Below are 25,550 nucleotides of genomic sequence, written 5' to 3'. Positions count from 1 at the left end.
TATTTACATTCAAGATTCTATTTTATGTTTCGACTTCCGATAAAGAGAGCACCGCCACTTCTGGTTGTCCACTTAAAGCACTGGTGACGACACAGTTGCTGTTGTTTAATATTTGGATGAAACCTTCAAATTAAAAGCTGGACCCAAAACCAATCAAACCCAGATCAAAGTGTGACCAGTAGAAGACTGTTGAATGGAGGTTGGCCTTTAGAAGCTGCAGCTGCATGGATGGGCGGTTCTTCCATGTTGACTCTGCTCTGACAGGTCTTTTTAGTTACAAAGTCTAGACTCAGCTTCATTGTCTCCTCTGAAAAACATCCTGTTTTTACTGGTACTCCATCAAAAGCTTTTTCTTACTCAACACTTTGACAGCAACAGGATTGGACTTCTGACAGTCATGACTTCAAGAGCATTCCAGATGTTTGTCTCCAACATTCATCTCAACTAAAGGTTTACTGAGCTGCTCAAGCATTGTACACAGCCCTGACCTGCTGCTCATCCTTCCATCTCTGTTTCTCTGCCTCACCTGTACTGATCTATCTCTCCCTCCTTTGAATCCAACCTGTCATGTCCTCATATGACCTTTATTTAACCTTTACCACCTCCACCTTGTTCACAACACACACAGTAGACCCCAGGGAAGACCAAGGACACGCTGGACAGACTAGGTCTCTCAGCTGAACTGGGAACGCTTCGGGGTCCCCCCAGAGGAGCTGGAGGAAGTGACCGGGGAGAGGGAAGTGGTTTATCTCTTTGTGTGGATTTGAGCAGACTTCCTGTGGAGATGGAGCTCTGAGATCTGACCTCAGTCCTGAGCTCAGCAGTCAGAACTGGACTTGAGGAGTCCAGCTTTGGAACCTGCAGAGAACCAACAAACAGCAGAAAGCCACACTGTGGGAAAGACTCCACACTTCTGACTGATGTTCACGTCCACTTTATTCTTCACAGGAAAGATTGAGACAGAACACAGAGAACTAAAGAACAGAGAAACACTTCTAATCTCTACTAGAAAACAGGAATCACAACAACACAAACACCAGACTGTTTCTTTATCCACCTCTTCATGAATACATTTTACTAAACCTTTCCTTCACTAAACTGTTATTTGTTAACATGACTCAACAAAACATTAAATGCAATTATTTTACATTTAAAATGAATATTGAAATGTTTACGAATCACATAAAAGTGTTAGCATTAGAGGTGTGTACAAACATTTTAGTATTGTCATGTTAACACACACTTAGACAACATTGTCTCAGCTTAAACTACAACCACAGTGGTTACCTTAACTACTGTAAATTATATAATAAAGTACAAAAATGTACTAACAAAAAGTGATTATCAAAATTGATTTTCTGTAATCTTAACTACAAAATAAAAAAACACATTTCTATTTAGAAGTACGTACAAATTAATTTTATAAATAAGTTTAATATTTTCTGTCAATCAATTCAATAAATTAAATTCATGACATATATAATCATTAAAAAATGAAACGCATCAATCCTTTATTTTGAGCAATGTGATCATAGTGACTTATAGATGATAAACACCTAAAAATATTGTCTTACAAAATGAGAATATCATATCAAAATAATGTTTTCAGCACACGTTAGGTTTCATAAAACTGTTCTTTTCTCTGGATTCAATAATCACTTGTTCCTCCTTTTCATTGGATGACTGCATCAATGTGGTATGGAGGCCATCAGCCTGTGGCTCTGTGTTCATGTCATGAAAGCTCAGGTTGATTTGATAGCTGAGTTCTCATGTGTATTTTGAGACTAAATATTTGACAATAACTTGCTGCACAGTGGTTAGCATTCTTGCTTCACAGCAAGAAGGCCCCAGTTCAAACCCCAGGTGGGGGATCTAAAACAGTAGCACCAACTGGGGACCTTTCTATGTGGAGTTTGCATGTTCTCTCCATGCATGCGTGGGTTTTCACCGGGGACTGCGTCTTCTTCCCATTGTCCAAAAACATGCTTCATAGGTTAATTGGTGATTCTGAATTGCCCCTAGGTGTGAATGTGAGAGTGAATTGGTATGTGATTGAGGCCCTGCGACAGACTGGCAACCTGTCCAGGGTGAACCCTGTCTTTGCCCATCAGCAGCCGGGTTAGGCTCTGGCACCCCGCGACCCCGAAAGGGACAAACTTTTATTACATTTTTTAACACAAAAAGGTTTTCTCTCTGGTCTGAGTTCTCATGTCTCTTTTGAGAGTAGGTTCTTGACTGAAACCTTTATCACATTATCTACAGAAAAAAGGCTTTTCTCCTGTATGAGTTCTTATGTGTCTTTTGAAATTAGATACATCACTAAAACTTGTATCACAGTGTTTACATGAAAAAGGCTTTTTTCCTGTGTGAATTCGCATGTGTCTTTTGAGATTAGATTTACAACTAAAACTTTTATCACATTCTTTACACAAAAAGGGCTTTTCTCTTGTATGAGTTCTTAGGTGTGTTTTGAGATTAGATACACGATTAAAACTTTTTTTACATTCTTTACACGAAAATGGCTTTTCTCCTGTGTGAGTTCTCATGTGTGTTTTGAGAGTAGATACGTAATGAAAACTTTTGTCACAATATTTACAGGAAAAAGGCCTCTTTCCTGGGTGAGTTCTCATGAGATTTCTGAGCTGTTGTGGTTCTTCCTGTGTTTTTTTAACCTGTGGAGGTTCTGGTTCCTCTGGCTCCTCTTTAATCTGTGGAGGTTCTGGTTCCTTCGGCTCCCGTTTAATCCATAGAGATTCTGGTTCCTCCCGTTCCTCTTTAATCTGTAGAAATTCTGGTTCCTCTTGTTCCTCTTTAATCTGTAGAAATTCTGGTTCCTCTTGTTCCACTCTTAAATTCTTCTGCTGGTTGTAAAGATTGTCCTCTTCACTCACATAATGCTGGGGGATGACTGCAGAGACAAAAAAGGAGACCTTTTTATACTTTAAAGGTTTCTTGTGTATTGTCAAGCACCAAAAGAAAAATCCAAATCTCATTTTTTCAGAAGTCCTGGACTATAAATACACAAAAATGTAACCTCTTAGTTCTCTTTTAAAGCTAAGACAGTAATTGATGATGTCAGTCTTTCAGTCTTCAGCAGGTCAAACATCTAATCAAGGAAACTCTTAGATGTTCAAAAACGGACCCACTTATCTGAAACTATACTTTTTAATAGACACACACTCCCCACACCAACACACTAGACACACTCGTCATTTTCCCTAGTAGTTTCATGTTCACTATTCTCTACTCCATCTCCTCTGGGGGAGTCAGACACTCAGTGGTGGTTGGTGTATCTCTTAGGTATTGGCTTCCTGGACCTGGTGATCCTCTCTCCATGAGGGGACGGGGAGCTCCGAGATCTCTGGCTATGCCATGAGATAGGATTACATCTGAGCCACGGGGTGTCCCTGTGGTGCTGGTTCAGGTCTTTATCTTCATGTTCTGTGTCTCCTAGTCTTTTCCAGCATGAAGGGACAGGGCTCTAGACAAAATTTTTGAACAGGTTGCACCGGTGCACCTTACTTTTTTTCACTTTCCTTTTTAATTTGCGTCAATATCGGCAATAAGACTTGAAAATGATTAACTTACAAACTGGTAAACGTACAGCTCTTTAGTTAAAACAATTCTTCAATAATGATAAACTACTACATTTGTTTAGTTCATAAAAATAAAGGGTGGGTGGAACCTAAGTCTTCCTTCTCTGTCCTATTCTGATCCATCTACTTGTAGACAAATAGATCCATGACTGTCTTTGTTTTCCTGGTCTGAGCTGTTAACAGGATCAAAAATGTACAGCTGGATAGAAACGATACTGTTCACCATCTTTGTTGCTCCGTAATGTTAGCTTGGAGGTGTGAGGGGCTGTAAGGGAGAGAGTAAACAAAGATTTCATGAGATAACTGTGTGAGGTTACTTCCCACCAAAATTCCCTTCCACAACTCAGAGGTGAATTTCTAATGAACTCATGTTACTCAGTAGAAACTATGTCAGAAAGCTACAAGTTTTTAGATTTTGGCTAAAAACAGCAGAATCCTAATGAAAAGACAATTTTAAAACGCTCTGAAAACAGATCAAATATCGTTGGAGTAGGACTTTAAAATGCATAACTGAGCTGAAACTTCAACTAAAAAAGAGGAAACATTTAAATGTTTTGTGATTAGTACAGAGCCATTCATTTTAATTTTTGAAATGTACTTTTGTTTTTTTAAACATTTCCTTTTTTTTTCTTCTTGGAATCATTTTAGTTTGTGGAATTTTGTTTTGATTTCTAAAACTTGATGTTGTTTTTTATTGTTTGATTTTTGTTTTTAATTGTTATTGAGATCTTTATAATGTTTTGAAGTGATGAATTTCTTTATGTAAATTAACCTTCAGAGCCACAGTAGTAATCACAAAACGCTAATATGTTTAAATATGTGTTCATTTTTTTCCACCATAATTTCTAACAAAAAGACAAACAAATTACCCCTTTCCCCCCGCTGTCAACAATTACACACAGTGTACTTGCATTGTATTAATAAAATATATATGCAAAAAAGTGTTAATTTCGTTGACGAAAAATTTTCATCATCGTCTTCATCAACAGCATTTTTCACCCAACGAAAACGAAACTAAAAGTCCGGCTCATACACGAAAACTTTAACTAAATTGATAGACATTTTCGTCAACAAATAAAAACGAAACAAAAATGCTCTTCGAAGACGACATTCAATCATAATGACTGCTGGAGGAGGAGGGCGGGAGCAAATGCAAAGCGATCCAATCAGAACACAGAGCCCTGCAGCCCGCACGGAAAGTCGCTATTTCAATTAACTGTGTCTGTGATTTAGGTGAAAAATTTCTACTCCAGATATAAAAAGAGGAGTACATAAAAGGAAAAAATTTAGTTTTAACGTGACCCTCAACAAGACATTGTGTGGAGCGACCATCACAGGAAAAAACACAACAAACCTGAGGCGACGTTTGCAGACAAGCCAGCCTGAAATCCAGCAAAGGTAAACATACAAACACGATTATTTCTAGTGTATTGGACTGAATCCGAATTCTACCCCTTACCTTCTGTTTAAAACCCTCCTGCTCTCTTTGGGGTCCAGATGACACCAACCACATATTGATGTGTGATTTCTTCCATGACAAATGTGGACAAAGGTGGACAGGATTTTATGTCTGCCATGGATATTAGTGAAACTCAAAAATCAATGATTAAAAAAAAGTTCAGCACACTGTCTTGTGGGGTCCAGATGACCTATCTTACAGTGTAAACAAACCAAGGAGAGCGTAAGGGGTACAGGGTAGGATTATCTGAAATAGTTTGCTTTAAATAGTTTGCTTTTCGCCAAGCTAGATAGTACTGGTGTTGCACGGCGGAGAAGCGCTTTTCTTCACGTGGATGTGCTCTGAAGCACAGAGGTTTACATTTAAATCCAAGTGATACTTTTTTTGTTTTTGCATGACGTTTGTAAAGTCATTAACCGATGTTGTTGTGTATTTCTGAGCGCTGCTTCTTCAGATCCACAAGCAGTCCCCGGTTTAATCTCCAGCTCTATCAGGTCTTGGATGACAGCAGCGCCCTCTATTGGGTGGCGGCAATATTACAATAAACCACATTTTTGGTCATAGCAAATGACATGAGTTAGGACAGTTTACTCCCTAGTGAGGGTTTTTTAATGCATTTTTTGCTCTTGACTACCACTTCAATACAAGTTGTTTTATGTTCAGACATTTATCACAGATGGGATGGAATTATAATTTATTTTTGAATGCGTTTTAAGTTGTTGAAGCTGAATTTGCAGAAATGACAAGTTTGGAAGCAAAGTGAAGTAAAATGTTTGTAAAATAAAAAAAATAAAAAAAAACAAACAAAAAAATAATTTACTAAAATCTCTGTGTTATTCATACTTAGTAAATTTCATAAAAATGCTTTACTTTAACTGTATATTTTTGTCGACTAAATATTCACTGTAGTTTAGTCGACTAAAATTTGACTAAAATTAATAGAATCAACATGACTAAATTGTGACTAAAACTAAATCTTATTTTAGTTAAAAGACTATGACTAAAACTACATTAAAATTTTATGTCAAAATTAACATTGATGCAAAATGTATAAATACCCCTAACTACATATACATACCCGTATATATTTATATAAATATAGACAAACACATTAACAAGTATATTTAAATGAGTTTGGAGAATCCTTTCTGACAGGACATAACATTGAATACCCTCAAATGACAGAAAAAAATAATAATGATAAAAAGGAGTAAACATTAATAATGTTGCAGTGAATAAATGGCTTTTTGGCTTGCCATACACCTTCTAAATTTCACACAATCACTGTGAGAATGCTGCACCTTTATTGTCAATGCTAAATAATAACAATAATCAAAAACATGATGTTTTCAGGGTTTTTTTTATGATTTCATAATCACTGAACGTGATTCTTGTGCCCCGCCCTTCTATCGCCGCGTGAGAAATTCACAGCCTGCCGCTTGTCAAAAAGCAGCATTCTGACACCACGCCGGGTGTTGGAGGAGCTGGATTTCTCACTTAGAATGAATGGGAGACACATATGGAGTTTTATTTGTGTCAAAACCCCACGCAGAAATAAGACATCTCCGCGCAAATATCAAACATTCCGCGTGGAGAAATCAGACACTTGCTAGCGCTATTCCTCCTCCATGAGCAGAAAAAGTCCTTGCGAGAGAGACTGTCTACTTCCACGTGCATGAGTCATGCGCAAGCAGAATCTTCAAAGGTTCTTCCACACCGGCCGCGTGCGGTGCGTTCAAGAACGCGGTCTGCGCGGGTTTATGAATGAACGCTCAGCAGGTGGTATCCACACCGGAGCAGCGCGCCCGATTTGTGCGTAGAGCTCGAGACCAGACTTAAAACATTGCGTAGCAACGTGCAGTTAAGCGCGCTCCAGATGCGAAGGCCAGGAATTCTGGTGCGCGCGCGTTTGCATTGACCTTTCAGTGAGCGCACTGCTCTCAACTCAGAAATGGAAGAGGTTCTGTAAATACAGACATTTTAAATTGAATAAAAATAGTTTTCTCTAGTCCAGAATTTCTCAATTGTTTTCTCTCACGACCCCCCCCCCTACAACTTTCTGCTGCAAATATCATTAGTATCAGTTTACTTGCTCAAGTTAAACGTATATCTCCTCAAAATATCGTACTTTTATTATCATTAAAGAATAATAAAAAAAACACTTCTAAATAATCTGTTTTATTAATCTTCCTCCTTTTTTTAAGAATACTTCCAAAACGTTCAGACAAAGTAAAAACAAATCTTTCCTTGTTTCCCTCCACAGTAGTGATGAATTCTGGCTTTTCTCAGAGATTCAGTTCTTTTTCACTGGTTCACTGTAAACAGCTCTTTCTGAGGTTGTTTTTACTATATTTAATTTATTATCAACACTATGTAGGATTATGCACAGTATCCATAACTAGTGTAAACATGTTTTTATTCATATTCCCCCTAAGGGGGCCACGCCCCACCATTTGAGAAACACTGCTCTAGTCAGTCAATCAATATGTGGTTTCTTCAGTCGTCTGTATCTGCTGTACGGTCATTGTTATTATTTTTTATTTATTTATTAGTGGTTGTTTTTTTAATTATTTTTTTAATGAATTAATTAATTAAATTCATTATTTCGTGTTAAAATAGAGATGTTTGAGAACATTGGAATGATGCGGCCCGGCCTAACCCAAACTCTGCCTCCAGCGGCCCCCGGCTGAATTGAGTTTGAGACCCCTGATCTAGACCATTCCAAGATGGCGTCAAATTTTGCGTACACAACAAGCTAGCATGTCATCTCTAGTAATTAGAACTCATTGATTGGAGCTATCCAGCCGCACAGTTTGGATCCAGACAACAGCTCAGACGAGGAAAACAAAGACGTTGATGGATGTATTTGTCTGCAGTGAACATACCTATGCGGTGGAGCTGAAGCTGCGGGTTCCAGGTGATATCCAGCAGTCTGCGCTGACCACAGAGCTCCTCATTCTCATTCTGGACGATGGTTCCTTCACAGAGTCTGAAGGTTTCTTCAGCAGCAGAAAGTTGTTCTCTGACAGAATCTTCCTGAGGTTCTGAAGACATGGTTCCTGCAGCTGCAGAAGATCTTCAGCTCCAACAAACACCAAAGTCCTCTGAACAGCAGCAGCTCCGATCATCTGCTAGTCTCACAATCACAGCCACGTTGTCTTTACGTTCAACACGTATTCACTCATTCACGACACTTTAGTTAAAGAGAATTGTTCGGAACCGAACCACGTATCGCTACATCTCTGTAGAAACTTGACAAACTTCCGAATAAAGCACTGCCTTCTTATCAACACAAGCTAACACAGCTAACCTGCTAGCGCGGTCACGTTCTGTTTACTTCCGGGTCACGATAGGAACGTCAGACAAAAATAATTTTAAAAAGTAATAGTTGTTCTCTTTAAATTGCGACAAATGAAAATTAAATAAAAATTTAAACAGTTATCTAAAGTTTCAACGTTTTAAAGAGACTGGATTTTAGTTTTGAATCGTTTTTGTATGATGTTTCCATTGTGACCCGGAAGTAAACAGCACGAGGCCGCGCTAGCATGCCTGCAGAGTTAGCTTATGTTGAGACGACGGTGGTGTTTTGTTTGGACGTTTGTGAGGTTTCTAACGCGCTGTACCGATACGTGGTTCGGTTCCGAACAATCCTCTTTAACTAAAGTGTCGTAAATGAGTGAATTCGTGTTGAACGTAAAGACAACGTGGCTGTGATTGTGAGACTAGCAGATGATCGGAGCTGCTGCTGTTCAGAGGACTTTGGTGTTTGTTGGAGCTGAAGATCTTCTGCAGCTGCAGGAACCATGTCTTCCCTTCAGTCTCTGAGAGAGTTGATCAGCGAGCGACTCGCTGCTGCTGCTGAAGAAATCTTCAGACTCTGTGAAGGAACCATCGTCCAGTACGAGCAGGAGCTCTGTCGTCAGCGCAGACTGCTGGATATCTGCTGGAAACCACAGCTTCAGCTCCACCACATAGGTATGTTCACTTCTTCAACATTCTGATCCAGGTTCTAGTGGACCCATGACTGCTTCTGTAACTGGTCCAGAACTCTGCGGTCCTCATTGTCTCCAGAACCCATAGACCGTTTATAATGAACTGGACAAAGCAAGGTGTTGACGTCACCCATAGCATTTTTTTATTGTTATTTCTCAACCTTTTATTTGCAAAATTCAAAATCACGGATCTTTTTTTTTTTTTTTCATTTGAAACATTGAAATCCAAAACAAAAGGCAGTATAGCATCTTACAAATAGATAAATGGTAAATGACGTATACTTGTATAGCGCTTTCTACTCTCCTTCGAGGGCCCAAAGTGCTTCACAGTCAGTAGATTTATGTCAAAATAATTGTAATGTGTAAAAGTAAACATAATACTTAAACTATAAGTAACAATAAATACAGTATGAATATTTAAATACAATTAAAGAGTAAAAAAACAATCCAGGTAAAACAATAGACAATTTAAGAGTTTTGTAGCTTCTTATTGTGTATGTTTGTTGGAATTTATAAAAAAGCTTGATATAATTTCCCCTCTCAGAAACTAACATTTATAAATAAAAGTTTACCGAAAATTGCTCAAATTGTTCCGCGCAGCTCCTAATTGGAAGATTGAATAGCTTTAACATCGGAGCTTTAGCTCCAGTGTTTACATTATTTTGGTTATGGGAACTCTTCAACATTTGACGCAATTAACAAAACTCCAGCTTATTCTGAAGAAACAGCCTCGCGCTGCAGAAAGGTGGATGTAATCAACGTGAATCAGCTGATTCTGCTGTTAAAAAAAAATAACTTTGGGCTCTGCACCATTATGTGATGCTTAGAATGTAAAATATTGAAGAACTTTGAGGATAGAAAATTTTGGAAAACATTTTCAGGTTTTTTTTGTTAAATGATCCAAAATAAAAGTGATTTTTATCCTTTTTATGTTGTTTTACTACTGAACCAGAAGATTGACAAAAAGTTTAAAATGACAAACAAAATTTTCTCCTGTTCTAAATAAATGATGATTAAATACAAATAATTTCAACTTTCATCCATCTAGTAAATAGACATACACATAGCAATAAACATTGTATCAAAAGGTAAGAATCGTGGTTCGATTCGTGAATCGTTAAGCTTGATTCGTGAATCGAATCGGATCGCCACCTAAGCGGTGATCCACAGCCCTACCCTAAAGCAGTAAATATGTTTCAGCTATTTTTATGTTATTCTCTCATTCTCCGCACAGTTCTCACCAAGACCTCTAGTTTTATTCCTATCTTACAGAGCGTGATTTTTTTTTTGTCAACATGGTCCTCAAGAATCCATAAACTAAGCTGTGGGGGTCCCCCAATGGTCTTTATCACCTCAGAAACATTGCCAGAGTCCGCCCATTCCTCTCTCTTGCCAGCACTGAGGTGCTGATGCATGCTTTTATTTTCAGTCGATTAGATTACTGCAATGCCCTGCTCTCTGGTTTACCTAAGAAATCAATTCACAACTTACAATTACGTCAGAACTCTGCGGCAAGAGTTCTGACAAGGACCAGGGGGCGGGAGCCCGTCACTCCAATTTTAAAGTCATTGCATTGGCTACCTGTGCAATTCAGGATCAATTTTAAGATTCTCTTAATGATTTACAAAAGTCTTAATTGTCTTGGGCCTTCTTATCTTAGTGATTTTCTTTTATTGTATGAACCCTCGCGGACCCTGAGGTCCTCCGACACTGGCCTTTTGGTTGTACCAAGGGTAAGGGCCGTGACTTACGGTGAGGCTTCATTTCACCATTTCGGTCCCTGTTTGTGGAATGGCCTTTCAGAGAACCTCAGGACCACAGAGACAGTTGACGTTTTTAAGAAGAGGCTTAAAACACATCTTTTTAACTTGGTGTTACGTCCCTCCTTGGGGAGGAGGAAGAAATGCGTAACATAAAGAAAATAAGTAAATAACCGGGCAGGGATAAGAAGGAGACACAGTGTTTAATTGAGTGACAGGTGTCAAAACATAAGATATAACAAACCACAAAAGCCAAATGAATGAATACTAATAATAACTTAGGTTCTCAGGCTTTACAGCAAAACCAAACAGTCAAACATAAGTATCACACCAAAACAAACTAAAGAAACCACCAGAGCAAAATTAACAAGCAGAACAAACTAAAGAGGGGGAAACCAGGTGCTAGCAGGCTTGGGCCAGGCAGACAGCAGGGGCAGGCTGAGAAACTAATTCCCCACTCAGGAATTCAGCCGCAACTGGAGCAGAGCTTCCTGGGTTCTTTTAAGCTTCCCTCCCAGCTCAGGGATTGGTTGGGAGGGTGCCTCAATCAGCTCTGCAGGAAGGGGGCGGAGTCAGCAGCAGTGGAGGAGCTGGACTTCTGCAGGAGCTGGTAAAACAGATAAAACACAAAGCACACACACAAAACACACACGACCAGGGGTCGTAACACTTGGCTTTTAGAGGATTCTGTTATTTCCATTGTTGTTATTAACACAATTTCATATGACATTTACTTATTTTTACTGTCATTATTACTCCTTATTCACCGTTCCATATTTATCATTCTTAACAATTTTTATCTATTTTCCTCTTTTTAATGTTTTAACACCAGTATTTCCTCTAGGGATCAGTTTATTCCAGGGTTTGGCTAGCTTTTTCTGGGGTTGGATTGCCACGGTGCTCACCTTGACTGGGGTGGACGGGGTTCTGCCCCATGGCGAAGTGCTTTGGGGTGTTGCCCTTTGCGTTCTGGGCTGGGTGGGCACTGTGGTGATGCCCTATGTGGGCTGCTGGCCCTGGATATGAATGGATCCTTACAATACTGTTTCTTTTACTGCGGTGCCAAGTCATATTTGTTTATTCAGTTTTTTATTTCACATTTTACTGTTTTCATATGAAAGGTTGAGGCTCATGCCAAGAAGAATGGGGGGTGGGGTTGAGGTGGGATTCTTGGGTGGATGTTAGGATGATAAAGTGCATATGTTGGGTGGGCGGAATTGAGGTGGAGTGTTGTATGATTGATTTATGTACATTGCTTGTTTCTTTGTGTCTTTTATGGTTTTAAATTTGTGTTCTTATTGTTTTTTTGTGCAGCGCTTTGAGCTGCCCCAGGGAATGAAAAGCACTTTATAAATAAAGGTTGATTGATTGAAGAACTTTTCTTCTGAACAGAAACTATATGTACTGTTGTTCAGCAGAAGATAATAAACTTTAAACTTAATCTTAAAATAAACAGTTCTGATAATAGATTTAATCACCATTTCACTCAGTCATCTGACGTGTACATTTTGGTAAAACACAAAAAATCTCTTCATTTAGTGTCATTTCAGGAGTGGCTCAAGTTTATTTTCCTATTATCAGATCAACTCATTAAAATCACATAAATGGCACAAAAACAAAGCCATTATTGATACACAATAAAACAACAAATGATTCTAATTTGAAGCTCCACAAAAGCTTCGGGTGAATATTTTAACAAAACCCTCAAACTCATCTCAACAAGGGGTGTGTATTGGCAAGAGTCTGGCGATACGATACGTATCCCGATTCATGTCTCACGATACGATATGTATCGCAATATTTCCCAAGATTGTAACAGAACAATTTTTCACTTTTGTAAGAGTATGAATTAAATGGAATCTAGCTGAATTTTAATGTCTTTAATTGTAATAAAATGGTATAATTATTATTATTCAATGACCGCAGCATTAAGCACAACGCATGTATCTCTTATACAAGTTGTTTTTACCCAGAAATTCTTGGTGGTTTTATTTTGGTGAATTACAAAGTATTTGTTTTTTAAGGGAACAGTCAATATCATCTGATTTCCACAACAACATATTTTCCAGTATAAACAAATAGTTTAAATTTGCCTTAACTAATAGCTTTCTAAAAGTGTGATTTCAAGATTTAGCAATCTTGATTTCAGTTCATTTACTTTAAGGGGTGCTTCAAACGTGAAGGGAAAAACAAGCCAATTCTTTCAGAAACATTTCAGTGTGATGACAGGATGAATGAGGCTAAGATGTTTTATTTACATGACAGTCAGCGCTGCAGCTCAAGTTTTCTCAAAAGCTGAAGTAAATGCGTATTTCACTGCTAATTGCTACGACATTGTTCATTTTTCAGAGCGTTGTACACATCACTCTGATGCATCACGTCTCTGAAGTAGAATCCATTGCTGTGAAGTTCAGCAGAACTTCTGCTCGGTGTGCCGACAGCATTTTTGATGGGGCTCCATTCATGAGCCGCTCAGCAGCTCCACTGTTTCACTCGTTCTTATCTGAGACGCTATGAAACACCGCGATCCCCGTCTTTCTATGACCCATTACCCATTCCAAGTTGAAAAGAAGTAGTATCTGTCCCATAACCACCAAAATCGCGAGGCTGACTGAACATTTAAAAGGATGTTATTGTTGTTTTGGTGGAGAGAACTGATTTAGAAAATTATGAGCAGACAGTCTCCTAAAAATATTTTTAATAATAATTAAAGCACGCTCAGTGGATCATCTCGCTCTATATACAGTCTTTGTTTGCTTACAATGGACCTCATCATTTCTTCTTCTACGACTATTTCCAGTATTTTAGACAGTTCTGGGCATATCAACATGATTTATTCTGATCAAACGTGCGACACATGGAAACATTTGTCACATCGGATCAAGTTTTTCAGGGTCCATGGGCACAGTTCTATTCTAATCTGATCTTTGATCTGATCAAGGACATTTTGCACATGTAAACGCAGCTACTGACTTTAGTCTGGTTCAGCCCGGTCCTTGAAAATATGTTCTGATATTAAACCGTTCTGTGGCTAAAACAAATTGTTAACCACTGAGCTTGAGGAGGAAACTGCAGTATTGCCCTCCAGCCGGCCAGGGGGCAGTAATCCACCCTAAAAGTCCAGATTGTAAATAACATTTGGGTAATTACATTTAGGTGTTTGCTTTGTTTCATCAGAGCTATCTTGTGCTTTCGATTCACAAACCTGATCAGGATCGCTGGTTTATCCGTATTCTTTCTCAGAGGAAGCGGATGACAGTCCTCAACAGTATTTAGGTCCAAGGAAATCCCTTTGGACACAAGAAATTCTCCAACTTGATCCTCTACGGTCACGTTAGCATCCATCACACAGGATTTTTCCTGGATTAAAATAAGGTGATGGTGGTGTCTCATCACAACCTCAGACTTGTGTAATTCAACTTTTGCTCCCCCGAGTAAATGTATTACAAATTTACTGTTTTAGCAGGTATATTTCCATAAAAAGGACAAATTACTATTATTTCATTTCAATGTTATTTCTTTATTTTCTTCTAAGTGCATCTTAGCAAATAACACCTCATGGAAACTAACAGATCCATGGACATTAACTGAACATGGGATTGCAGAACAAACATCGACTCATTACTACTCAGATACTCATTTGTACAGAGACCAGTCTGTAGCAGAGCATTTGACTCGTCAATGTTTCATCTTATAAAACCTTTTATTGTTATTTTCCAGATCAGTAAAGCGGGAAAAAAAAATAGGAAAAAACAAGAGGGTAAAAACCTAAAATTACTTTTTGAGAAACTTTAAAACATATATTTAAAAAAAAATACAAAGTAGGCCTACTTCAAAGCATAAATATACAGTCACACATCCTTAAATTATGAACAGCGCGCCCAGGGGGAGGGGGCACTCAGTCGTAGTCATAAGCTTGAGTTCTTCTGTTTTGTAAAACAAACGTTTTTGTGTTGAAATGTTTATGCACGGAACTTTAAAGTAGTCTGATGGTCGTGGGAGCTCATGAGATGGACGCCTAAACCACTATCGTTGTTAAATTGTATTCTTTGTCATTATCCGCCATACATTCAGTACCGGCAGAACGGTGTAGTACATGATAAAGCTGCTGGATAATTAGAGATGGGTCCCAAGAAAAGCTCTGCTGAATCCACCTTGCAACAAACTCTGCTGAAAACTAATGCTAATGCTAGCGCTAATGCGCCCTCTGCTAGCGCTAGCAGCTGGCCGACGGAGGGCACTGCCTCTACTAGCATGGATTCTGTTATGCAGCTTTTGCACAAACTAGGAGAGGACCAAACGAAGATACTGGAGGAGCTAAAGAAAAATTTTGATGAGATCCGTAAGCAGCTGACTGAAACAAATACGGTTGTTTCTACCTTCGAAGGTAAGATGTCGGACATGCTAACGCGGCTACACAGTGCGGAAAGCCGCTTGGATGCACTGGAGGACTCGGAGAGGCAGCAATGTGATACCCCGTCAGCTACGGTAGAAGACATCACAACGCTGAATACCAAATTAGCGCAATTTGAAGATCGGGAAAGGCGATTGAATCTACGCATATATGGATTTCCCAAGAAAGCCAAGGGCAAGGATGTTATTGGATTTCTTCAGAAAGTGCTTCCAGAGATTCTGCAACACGAATTTGAAGGGCCTCTCGAAATAGAGCACGCACACAGATCCCTCGCGCAAGTGAAGCCGGGAGACCCCCACAGAGCTCTGGTGGTGCGTTTTTTGAGATTTCCAGTTAAAGAACAGGTGCAACGATTGGCAAGAGAAAAAGGAGCTGTCCATTGGCGTGAGCATAGAATCAGCTTCTGTCAAGATTTTTCCAAGGCAACACAAGTGCGGCGACAGGCGTTTCAGGAGTGCAGGCGCCTCCTCCATCAGGCGAAGATCCTGTTTGGGATCGGCTATCCAGCGGTGCTGTCGTTTACGCCCCAGACGGTAGCAAGCGGCGGTTCGAGGACCCAAAGAAAGTTCTACAGTCCATAAAAAGACTCTGAACGTATTTACGTAAGGTTCTTATCCCATCCAGAAGGTATTTTACGGTTAATTCTGAGCATATGGACAGGATTTTGACACCATGTTTGGTTGATTGTTATGATGGTGGTGTGATTTTCGTTTTTCCCTCATAGTAGTTCAAAGGAATGATGGAGAGTACTGGTTACCTCCACATTACTAAGCTTAATTTGATAGTTTCACTGTTTTTCTTGTCTTTTTTCTTTTACTTAAGGTTTTGGTGGGATTGGGGGTTTAATTTTAGGAGATATATTATTGTTGCTACTAGCATCAAAACAGATGCCAGGTCTTAATTTTGTCTCTATCAATGCAAGGGGCTTAAATACACCACAAAAAAGGGTGACTGTGTTAGTTTTTTTACGAAGAAGAAATGTTGATTTTGCCATGCTTCAAGAATCTCATTTGCGAACGGAGGATGTGGATCGTTTTGCTAATAGGTTCTACCGTACTATAGCACACTCATCCGCACCCACAAAATCAAAAGGTGTTTTAGTTGTAAGCAAAAGAAATTTGAAATTCAATCTGATTGACACATGGTCAGATAGAGATGGTAGAATTACTATAGCTAAAATATTACTGGATGGGTTGCGGGTGGCATTAGTATCTATGTACGCACCAAATTCATATGACAAAAATTTTTATTATCTTCTAACAAAGAGCATACTTGACTTGGCGGAGTAGCTGCGGCAGTGGGCTGGGAATACAGGCCTTGTGGATATCTGGTGGAAGATGCATCCTTCCTTGAAGGATTACTCTTACTTCTCAGGATGACACAAATCATTCTCAAGGATAGACTTTTTGTTTGTGTCCAAAAGAAGTAAAATTAGTTCTATTGAGTATGTGCCTATTGCTTGGTCAGACCATAAAGCCCTCCTCTGTTCTGCAAACATTAATCAAGACTCAAATAAAGCGCCCAGATGGAGATTCAATATTTCCCTTTTACAGGATGAAAATTACAAGAAACACTTTGAATCACAGCTTAAGGAATTTCTAAGTTTTAATGAGGGCTCAGTTGCTGACCCTAGAATTTTATGGGAAGCGGTTAAAGGCTTTATCAGGTCACCTGGGCCAGATGGTATACCACCGGAAGTTTACAGCACATTCTGGCCTCTCTTAGGACATCTACTGCTAAATATGATTCAATATGCGATTTGGTCCGGAGGTTTTCATCGTGATGTAAATACTGCTTTGATTTCTTTGCTACTTAAGAAGGGCAAGGACCCAATCGAGTGTTCGAGCTATAGACCAATTTCGTTATTGAATGCAGATATCAAAATCTATTCTAAAGTTTTGGCGGTGCGCCTTCAGGGTCTAATAACAAAACTAGTACATTGTGACCAGACAGGTTTTGTGGCCTCAAGGTTGGCCACTGACAATGTTCGAAGGCTTTTACATGTGATAGATCTGATGAAAAACCAAAGCTCGCCTGCGTCAGTGTTGTCTTTGGACGCATGTAAAGCGTTTGACGGACTAGAGTGGCCTTTCCTTTGGTCTTTATTTGAACATTTTGGTTTTGGCCCAACCTTTATTAACATGATAAGAGTGCTTTACTCCAGCCCATCGGCAGCAGTTATCACAAGTAAAATGTGTTCTTCTCCATTTCCTGTTTCGAGGGGATCAAGACAGGGTTGCACATTGAGCCCCCTACTTTTTGCTCTCTCACTAGAACCTTTGGCCCAGGCATTTCGGTTATCCCCATCTTTTTCTCCAATTTGTATCAATGGTACCCAGCATTGAATTTCACTGTATGCAGATGACATTCTTTTATATATCCAGGATCCCAGTAATTGCATACCTAACATCTTAACTATTTTTGAAAAGTATGGTGAGATATCTGGATTTAAAATAAATTGGCAGAAATCTACTCTGTTACCGCTGCACCAAAGTGTGTTGAACACTGCAATCCCTCACTTCGTTCCAGTTGTTAAACAATTTACCTATCTCGGCATAGAAATCTTTCCTTCAATTTCTGAAATAATTAAACAGAACTTCAGTAAATGCTTAATAAGGGTTACTTCAGACCTGGAGAAGTGGGCCAAGCTTAAGAATTCACTTCGGATTTGTGAGTCAGTAATTAAAATGAACATTTTACCTAGAGTAAACTTCATTAGCTCAATGATCCCACTCACGCCGCCATGTCAATATTGGAAAAAACTCCAAACTGCTGTTACAAAGTATGTGTGGGATGGCAGAAGACCTCGAATTAAACTGCGCACAATGCAACGTGATTGAAAAGAGGGAGGTCTCTCCCTTCCCAATTTTACCTTTTATAATTGGGCCTTCACACTCAGGCCTTTAACTGCCTGGTTCAGTTCAAAGTGATCAGTTTCCTGGCGGGAGCTAGAGGAGGGCTTGGTTGGCACCCATTCCCTTGAAAACTTTCTACATGTATATAAGCGACATCTGTCAGCAGATAAGAATGGTTCAATCATTACTAGAATGATCAACGTATGGGAAAAAGCAGGAAGACATTTGGGTGGGGGGCGTTTTCCTTGGGATCCTGGAATCCCTATCTTTGGTAATGAAAAACTACAAATTGATAAAAAGCCACTTCATTTTGTTCCTTGGCAGGAAAAGAATATTAATGTATTGGGTGACATTTTTGGGGACAGTGGATCACTGTCCTTTGAGGATTTATGCAATCAATATGGCACATCAAGAACAACTTTCTTTTTCTATTTACAAGTACGATCTTTGCTCAAGGTCCTGGGAGTCCCACTACAGAGCCCTCTGACTATATCACCAATAAGGAAATTACTGCTAACCTCTTCAAAGTTAGGGGGTCATGTCTCAAGGCTTTACAATCTACTACCTGTCAGTTCTTACCAACCGCTTGCATTGGACTCCATATGGAAAGCAGACTTTGATGAGATTAGCCCTGATTTAGACTGGAGCAGGGTATGGGAGAGTATCAGGCTGTGTTCAAGAAATCCTGATCATCAGCAAATTCATTATAATTTCATACATAGACTATATCTTACTTCTAAAAAATAAAGCGTGATGAGGATCACCTCTGACCCAACATGTAACTTATGCTCCATAAAATGCATTGGCACATTTAAACATATGTTTTGGGGATGCAAGCCTGTGAGAGAGTTCTGGGGTCAGGTTGCTTCCAAACTTTTTGAGTTATTTAAATCTCAATACCCCGTTCACCTGCTTTGCTATTTTTGAATGATCTCTCCTCTGTCAGGCTTACTGTGGCCAAGCGAAGAATTTTGTTAACAGGACTTACAGCAGCAAAGAAAATGGTAGCCACGCGTTGTAAACCGCCACATTGCCTCTCCATCGAGGTGTGGTCTTTCATGTTTCTGGATATAGCCCAACTAGAAGGTTCTATTGCCAGAGTACAGAAGGCATGCAGTACCACAATTGAGTTATGGGAATCCTTTATTGAATGTCTCCAACAATATTGTAAAAAATAATGGTTTACTTTGGACTTTGGACCAGGGGTGGGTAGGGTTGGTTTATTATATGTGTATTTTATTTTATTTTATTTTATTTTCTCTTAACCTTATAATTTATTATCTATTTTTATTTTATTTTATTTTTTCCTCTGTTTTCTTCTTTTTTTCCTAAGTCATCAAAAATGGTTCCTTTATAACAATGTACATAGAAGTAATGAGTATGTTTGCCAACAACAGAGCATTTGTTTATGTACACTAGTTGCTGTATTTAATGTGGAATCAATAAAAATGTTGATCACAAAAAAAAAAGTAGTCTGATTTCTTATTGAGTATAAATAATGGATTTGTTGGTAACATTTTGTTCATGTATTTACATTTTCATTTTTAATAAGATGGTCTCATAATAGTAAAATAAACTTGTTTTTAACCACTCCTGACATGACACTAAATTAAGAGACCTTATTTGTTTTATCAATCCTCCATAATACACACGTTAGATAATGATCAAATCTATTGTCAGAACGGCATAAAAAGAAAATTACGACTTTTTTTCAATTTTATTTCACGGTTTTGATTTTATCACAATTTTTTAAAAAATAAATTCAAATTGACAAAAAAAGAGTTATGCTGATTTTAGATGAAAGAAATTAATGCATTTTGAAATGATATTTATTTTCATTAATATTTTAATTCAAATTTATTCAAAGAAAACACACTGGGAGGCGGAGGAGGAGGGGCATGTTCAACTCTTCTTTAAAGTCACAGGCAGTTAACAAGCTTTTGCCTTCTCGCTCTTGGAGCTTTTTGTAGAAGATTGTGATAAAACAACCAAAAATGACACATTGTCAGCTTTGGAGATTGTAAGATGATTTTATATCGTCATATCGCCCCACCCCTAGTCAGAACTATTTATTATTACGTGGGTTGACCGGTCTGTAGCCACAAAAAGGTTGGGGACCACTGATCTAAGAGACTCAACCACCAACACTGAGTGTCTGACTTTCCCCAGAAGACATGGGGTAGGGGACAGTGGTCACCACCCTACAAGGGAAAGGGATGAATGTGTATAGTGTGTCAGAGATGGGAGTGTGTGATTTTTAAAAGGTATAGTAAGTGGGTCATTTTTTTTTTTATATATAAGAGTTTCTTAAGTGTTTGACCTGCTGAAGACTGGAAGACTGACATCACCTCTTACTGTCTTGACTTTAAAAGAGAACTAAGAAGTTAAATTATTTGTGTATTTAAAGTCCAGGACTTCTGAAAAAATGGGAGTTGGATTTTTCTTTTGGTGCTTGACAATACACAAAAACATTTGAAGTATGAAAGGTCTCCTTTTTGTCTTTGTCCCTGCAGTCCTCCCCCAGCATTATGCGAATGAAGAGGACAATCTTTACAACCAGCAGAAGAATTTAAGAGTGGGACAGGAGGAATCAGAGTCTCCTCAGGTTAAAGAAGAAGAAGAGGGACCAGAATCTCTACAGATTAAAGATGAACAGGAGGAACCAGAACATCCACAAATTAAAGAGGAGCAGGAGGAACACAGACCTACACAGATTAAAGAAGAGCAGGAGGAAGAAGAATTTGCACAGATTACAGAAAAAGAACAGGAAGAACCACGACAGTTCAAAAATCACATGAGAACTCACACAGGAGAGAAGCCTTTTTCCTGTAAAGATTGTGATAAAAGTTTTAGTCATGAAACTACTCTCAAAAGACACATGAGAACTCACACAGGAGAGAAGCCTTTTTTATGTAAAGAATGTGAGAAAAGTTTTAGTTGTGTAGCTCATCTAAAAAGACATATGAGAACTCACCATGGAGAGAAGCCTTTTTCATGTAAAGAATGTGAGAAAAGTTTTAGTGATTCTTCTCATCTCATAACGCACATGCGAACTCACACAGGAGAGAGGCCTTTTTTGTGTAAAGAATGCGACAAAAGTTTTAGTTGTGTGTCTACTCTCAAAACGCACATGCAAACTCACACAGGAGAGAAGCCTTTTACATGTAAAGAATGTGACAAAAGCTTTAGTCGTGTGTCTAATCTCAAAAGACACATGATAACTCACACAGGAGAGAGACCTTTTACTTGTAAAGAGTGTAATTCAAGTTTTAGTTATGCTTCTCACCTCAAAAGACACATGAGAACTCACCCTGGAGAAAAGCATTTTTTGTATTAAGACTGTGTTACAAGTTATAGTGATGTATCTTATCTCAAAGCACACATGAGAACTCATACAGGAGAAAAGCCTTTTTTGTGTATGGAATGTGATAAAAGATAAAAGTTTAAGAATCTCATCTAAGAATACATATGAGAACTCATAACTAAAAATCAAAAATCAAAAAATCTGAAAATCAAATCTAAAAATATTTAATGAAAATAAGAATTGCCTGACATTTTGTATCTGATTTATGAACGTTTCAATATTGTTTTCAATACTAAATCATTCCAGTTTATATTTTGTTGAGTCATGTTAACAAATAACAGTTTTGTGTAGGAAAGGTTTAGTAAAATGTATTAATTAAGAAACAGACTGGTGTTTGTCTTGTTGTGATTCCTGTTTCTAGTAGAGATTAGAAGTGTTTCTCTGTTCTTTTCAGTTCTCAGTGTTCTGTCTCAATCTTTCCTGTGAAGAATAAAGTGGACGTGAACATCAGTCAGAAGTGTGGAGTCTTTCCCACAGTGTGGCTTTCTGCTGTTTGTTGGTTCTCTGCAGGTTCCAAAGCTGGACTCCTCAAGTCCAGTTCTGACTGCTGAACTTATTGTCAAAATTTCTACATCAATTACTGTCACTAATCTGGAGTGAGGGCCAGCGAGGGTCACATGCTTTTATTGAGGGATCTGATTGGTCCATTTATAACTTCAGTTACTTGAACTACAGCAAAAATATCATGAATAAAAACGTTTAACAAGAAGATGTTAATAAAAATGTATCAGAGCCAGAATTGTTCTTCTGACCAATCGAATGACTGAATAAAACTGTTTCTCTATAGAAGTCTATGGGATTTTGGCTTCTTGGAGCCAGCAGGTACTTCTTGTTTGACCCCTGAGTGACCCCTCCCCCCAGGAAGAACTGTTAAACTGTTAAATTGTTAAACCGTTAAACTGTTAAATTCCACATTTTTCCTTAAAAAAAGGCCACATATTAATTTGCGATTAATCGCGAGACGCGAGCGTTCCGCGTCAATACTGGCAGGAAGTTGCATCGAAATACATGAGAAAATCCGGTTTATTTTCAAAATAGAACCAATTTTTCACAATAAAATGCCGCGATTGAAAAATGTGATCATGTTTTTGTGTCTAAACAGACTGTAGAGATGAAAATATGCATACAATCAAAACACACAGACACGCGTGCGCGAGAGCCCCCACCCCGCACACCACAGATCTCCGGAGCGGGTGTGCTGGGCTGCAGGGTTCTGGGAGGAAAAAAAGCAGGGCAGACGGGGGCACACTGGAGCGGGACATGGGGCTGCGTTTGAACGAGAGAGAGGCAGAGGAGCGGTTCTTCTTGGAAGAAACATCAGGTAATATTTTTTGTTTATTAATTTACCGACGGAAACACGTGGGAGCGCGTGCGTGCACACAGACACACAACAAAACAGACAGACACGCACACGCGCGCACAAACCGATCAATGAAGTGGGCCGACTGCAGAGTTGGGGGGCGAGGTCTGTGTCAACTGGGGCAGAGACCATCCCCTTTTAGCAGAAACACAGGGTGATATCTTGGTTATTGACCATGATGGCAAAAAAAGCAATAGCTCTAGCAGAAGCGCCTGTCGACCGTCGCGGAAAAAAATCGCGTCTGGTGTGACCAATAGAGCGCCGCGAATCGGCGCGCACTCCGCTCCGCGCCGCCTCGCGGCGCTCTCGCGTCCGGTGTGACTCCGGCGTTAGAGGGCGATGAGGGACGCCTGCGCGCGCGGTGATGTAAAGTCTGAACACACAAATGAGAAAATCTGCGATTAATGCGTCAATAAAATTGTTGGCGTCATGCACATGTCAAGTTAACTCGTTTTTAACGCGACAAATCTGACAGCCCTAATATATAGTATATACAGTATATATATATATATATTAGTTTTCTTCTCTTTTAAATTAGAATGTTTTGTTTTTTTTCTCCATTAACTAATGAAGATGATTTTTTATTTTTATAATCACTCTTTGATAAATACAAACTGTATTAATTGCCTTATTAGCAAATTAAGATGACTTATTACATTTTGTATTATCACAATTAGTTAAATACAATCTTCACAGTTTTTTTTCAATGAGAATATTAGATGATTTGTTGTGGATGCTTTGAAACTTGATTACATCAATAATATTAATGATGGTTTGAATCTATTAATATTTGATATTAAGTCCTGAACCGGATATTGATAATTCATGTAGAGAAAATGGTCGAGTCGGGGTGGGATTATATAAATTCGCTTCCTTCCACTCCCTTTCAAGCGATCTACTTGTGATTTATTTAGTGATATGTTATGTATTATTACCTGATTGCTTGAAATAAACCATTTCATTCATTCATTCATTCATTCAAAAGTTTGATCAATAATGAGCTTCTCAGTGAAAATGCAGGAACATTTTCCTCAAATCAAATCTGTTCTTGCTCCTGTTTGGTGTGAAGAGGAGCAAACATTTCTCCTCTTCACATGGACTTTCAGGGATGAAGATCCAGCGTTCACAGAGGAGGATGGATTCTCAGCAGCTCCAGACATTTTCAGCTCCCAGACCTGAAAACATCCCAGAGTTCAGTCAATGAGTTTTCTTCTTCTTCTTCTTAGCAAACTCTCTGGGATTTGTTGAATCCACGTCCTGAAATCTCCAGTCATTTCCTCAGTTGATCAAAGTGAGTTTCAGCTGGAATGATCAATGTTTCAAAGAGCTTCAGTCTGGATCTCATTCTAGTGATGAACTAAAAAGACCTGCTGCTCATTTGATTGTTGCTGCTTTACTTTCTACAAACATTTGAAAATGCTGACTGTTCTTTGTAACTGTATTTGGAGCTTTTAGAAACTTCACTGTAGAAAAATCCTTTAGAATCAAGGAGGTATAGATATAGATTATCTAGAACTTATTTCCATGATTCTGATGAACTTCATAAAGATGACTCTTCCCACTTTGTTTAACTGTCAAATGTATCAAAACTAAAACAACTCCAATAAATCCAGTTTAGATCAATTCTGTCTTCCAGATCTTTGACTTTGACAGGAGAGTCTTTGTTCTTCATCTCTGAGGATCAAAGACAGAGAAATGTTTGGCTTGTAGAATTCTAATAGAGCTGGTAGACTTTGGATGTTCTAATCAGTCAGAACTGAAAATGTTCCAATCATTGGATTGAAGACAGCAACCATGAGCTGATTGTTCTTCTCTGAAGTACAGATCATTATAGGGCATGTTCATGTTCATTTACATTCTAACCATGGAGGTTTTATTTACTATCATATGTTTTATATAGTTTTATTTATTTAGTATGTTTTTTAGTTTGTATTATTTTATGTCCTGATAACTGTTATTATGCTGCACTGAATTGTGTTCAATGTGTTTTGTGTCCTGTTTTCAATTGTAGTTGTAGTGAAACATGGCCGCTGACACGGACAAACAGAATTCAGTTGTGACTCTATGGGGGGTGAGGGGGGGGTGGGTCCATACAGATGTTTGCAGCTGCTGGAGCTTCTTCAGATGAATCAGAGCTCCAGTACAGCAGAAGCTCCTCCTCCAGCAGAAGCTCCTCCTCTTCTTCAGCTGGACCTGAATCTCCTCACTGACCATGTGGCCTAATGGACAAGGCGTCTGACTTCGGATCAGAAGATTGAGGGTTCGAGTCCCTTCATGGTTGGAGGACTTCAACAGTCCAATAAAAGCTTCAAAAAGAAAACCAATCCAATTGAACACACAGTTTTTCCCAGAGTTCTTTCCAGCTGCTGTGACAATTTGCGGCTCTGAGACAGGAAAACGACAGAAGAAGATTTCACTAAAACCAGATCAAGGTAGTTCTGATCATCCAGACTACTGAGAAGTTTGTCTTCTTCTCTCCTTCAGTGAAGAACCTCCTGCTGCTCCTCCTTTGGAGGTTTTAGCTCCTCCTCCTCTCCTCCACTGTGATGCTGACGTCTCCAAACTCCTCCAGAAATCTGTGTTCTAATGAAGCTCTAACATCTCCCACCGCTGCTGCTCTAAGTCCAAACTCATCCTGTTGTAGAGCATCTGTTCAGAATGCAGCTTTTTAGAAGTCAGTTCTCAGCTTTGTCCTGTAGGAGGCGCTGCTGGACTGATTTCCATCTTTGGGTTGGGTTGGATGGTTGGAG

At 38.9% G+C, this 25,550-nt stretch overlaps 1 protein-coding gene and 1 non-coding gene across 2 annotated transcripts; one reads left to right on the top strand and one right to left on the bottom strand.

The window, feature by feature from the left end:
- Nucleotides 1–72: 72 nt before the first annotated feature.
- LOC112141719 (histone H3.v1) lies at nt 73–8,379 on the bottom strand. Its single transcript, XM_024264871.2, has 3 exons — nt 7,941–8,379; nt 2,673–2,908; nt 73–858 (listed from the first exon to the last, which is right to left on the bottom strand). The coding sequence occupies exons 1-3, from the start codon at nt 8,107–8,109 to the stop codon at nt 589–591; spliced, it is 675 nt and encodes a 224-aa protein (XP_024120639.1). The 5' UTR covers nt 8,110–8,379; the 3' UTR covers nt 73–588.
- Nucleotides 8,380–25,008: 16,629 nt separating this feature from the next.
- On the top strand, nt 25,009–25,081 carry trnar-ucg. Its single transcript has one exon. It is a non-coding gene; the product is annotated as a tRNA-Arg (tRNA).
- The last annotated feature ends 469 nt before the right edge of the window (nt 25,082–25,550 follow it).

Source organism: Oryzias melastigma, unplaced genomic scaffold (genome assembly GCF_002922805.2).
Source record: "Oryzias melastigma strain HK-1 unplaced genomic scaffold, ASM292280v2 sc00270, whole genome shotgun sequence".
NCBI classification, from domain to species: domain Eukaryota; kingdom Metazoa; phylum Chordata; class Actinopteri; order Beloniformes; family Adrianichthyidae; genus Oryzias; species Oryzias melastigma.
The sequence above is the reverse complement of the archived record's forward strand: the minus strand, read 5'-3'. Positions and strand labels throughout refer to the sequence as shown.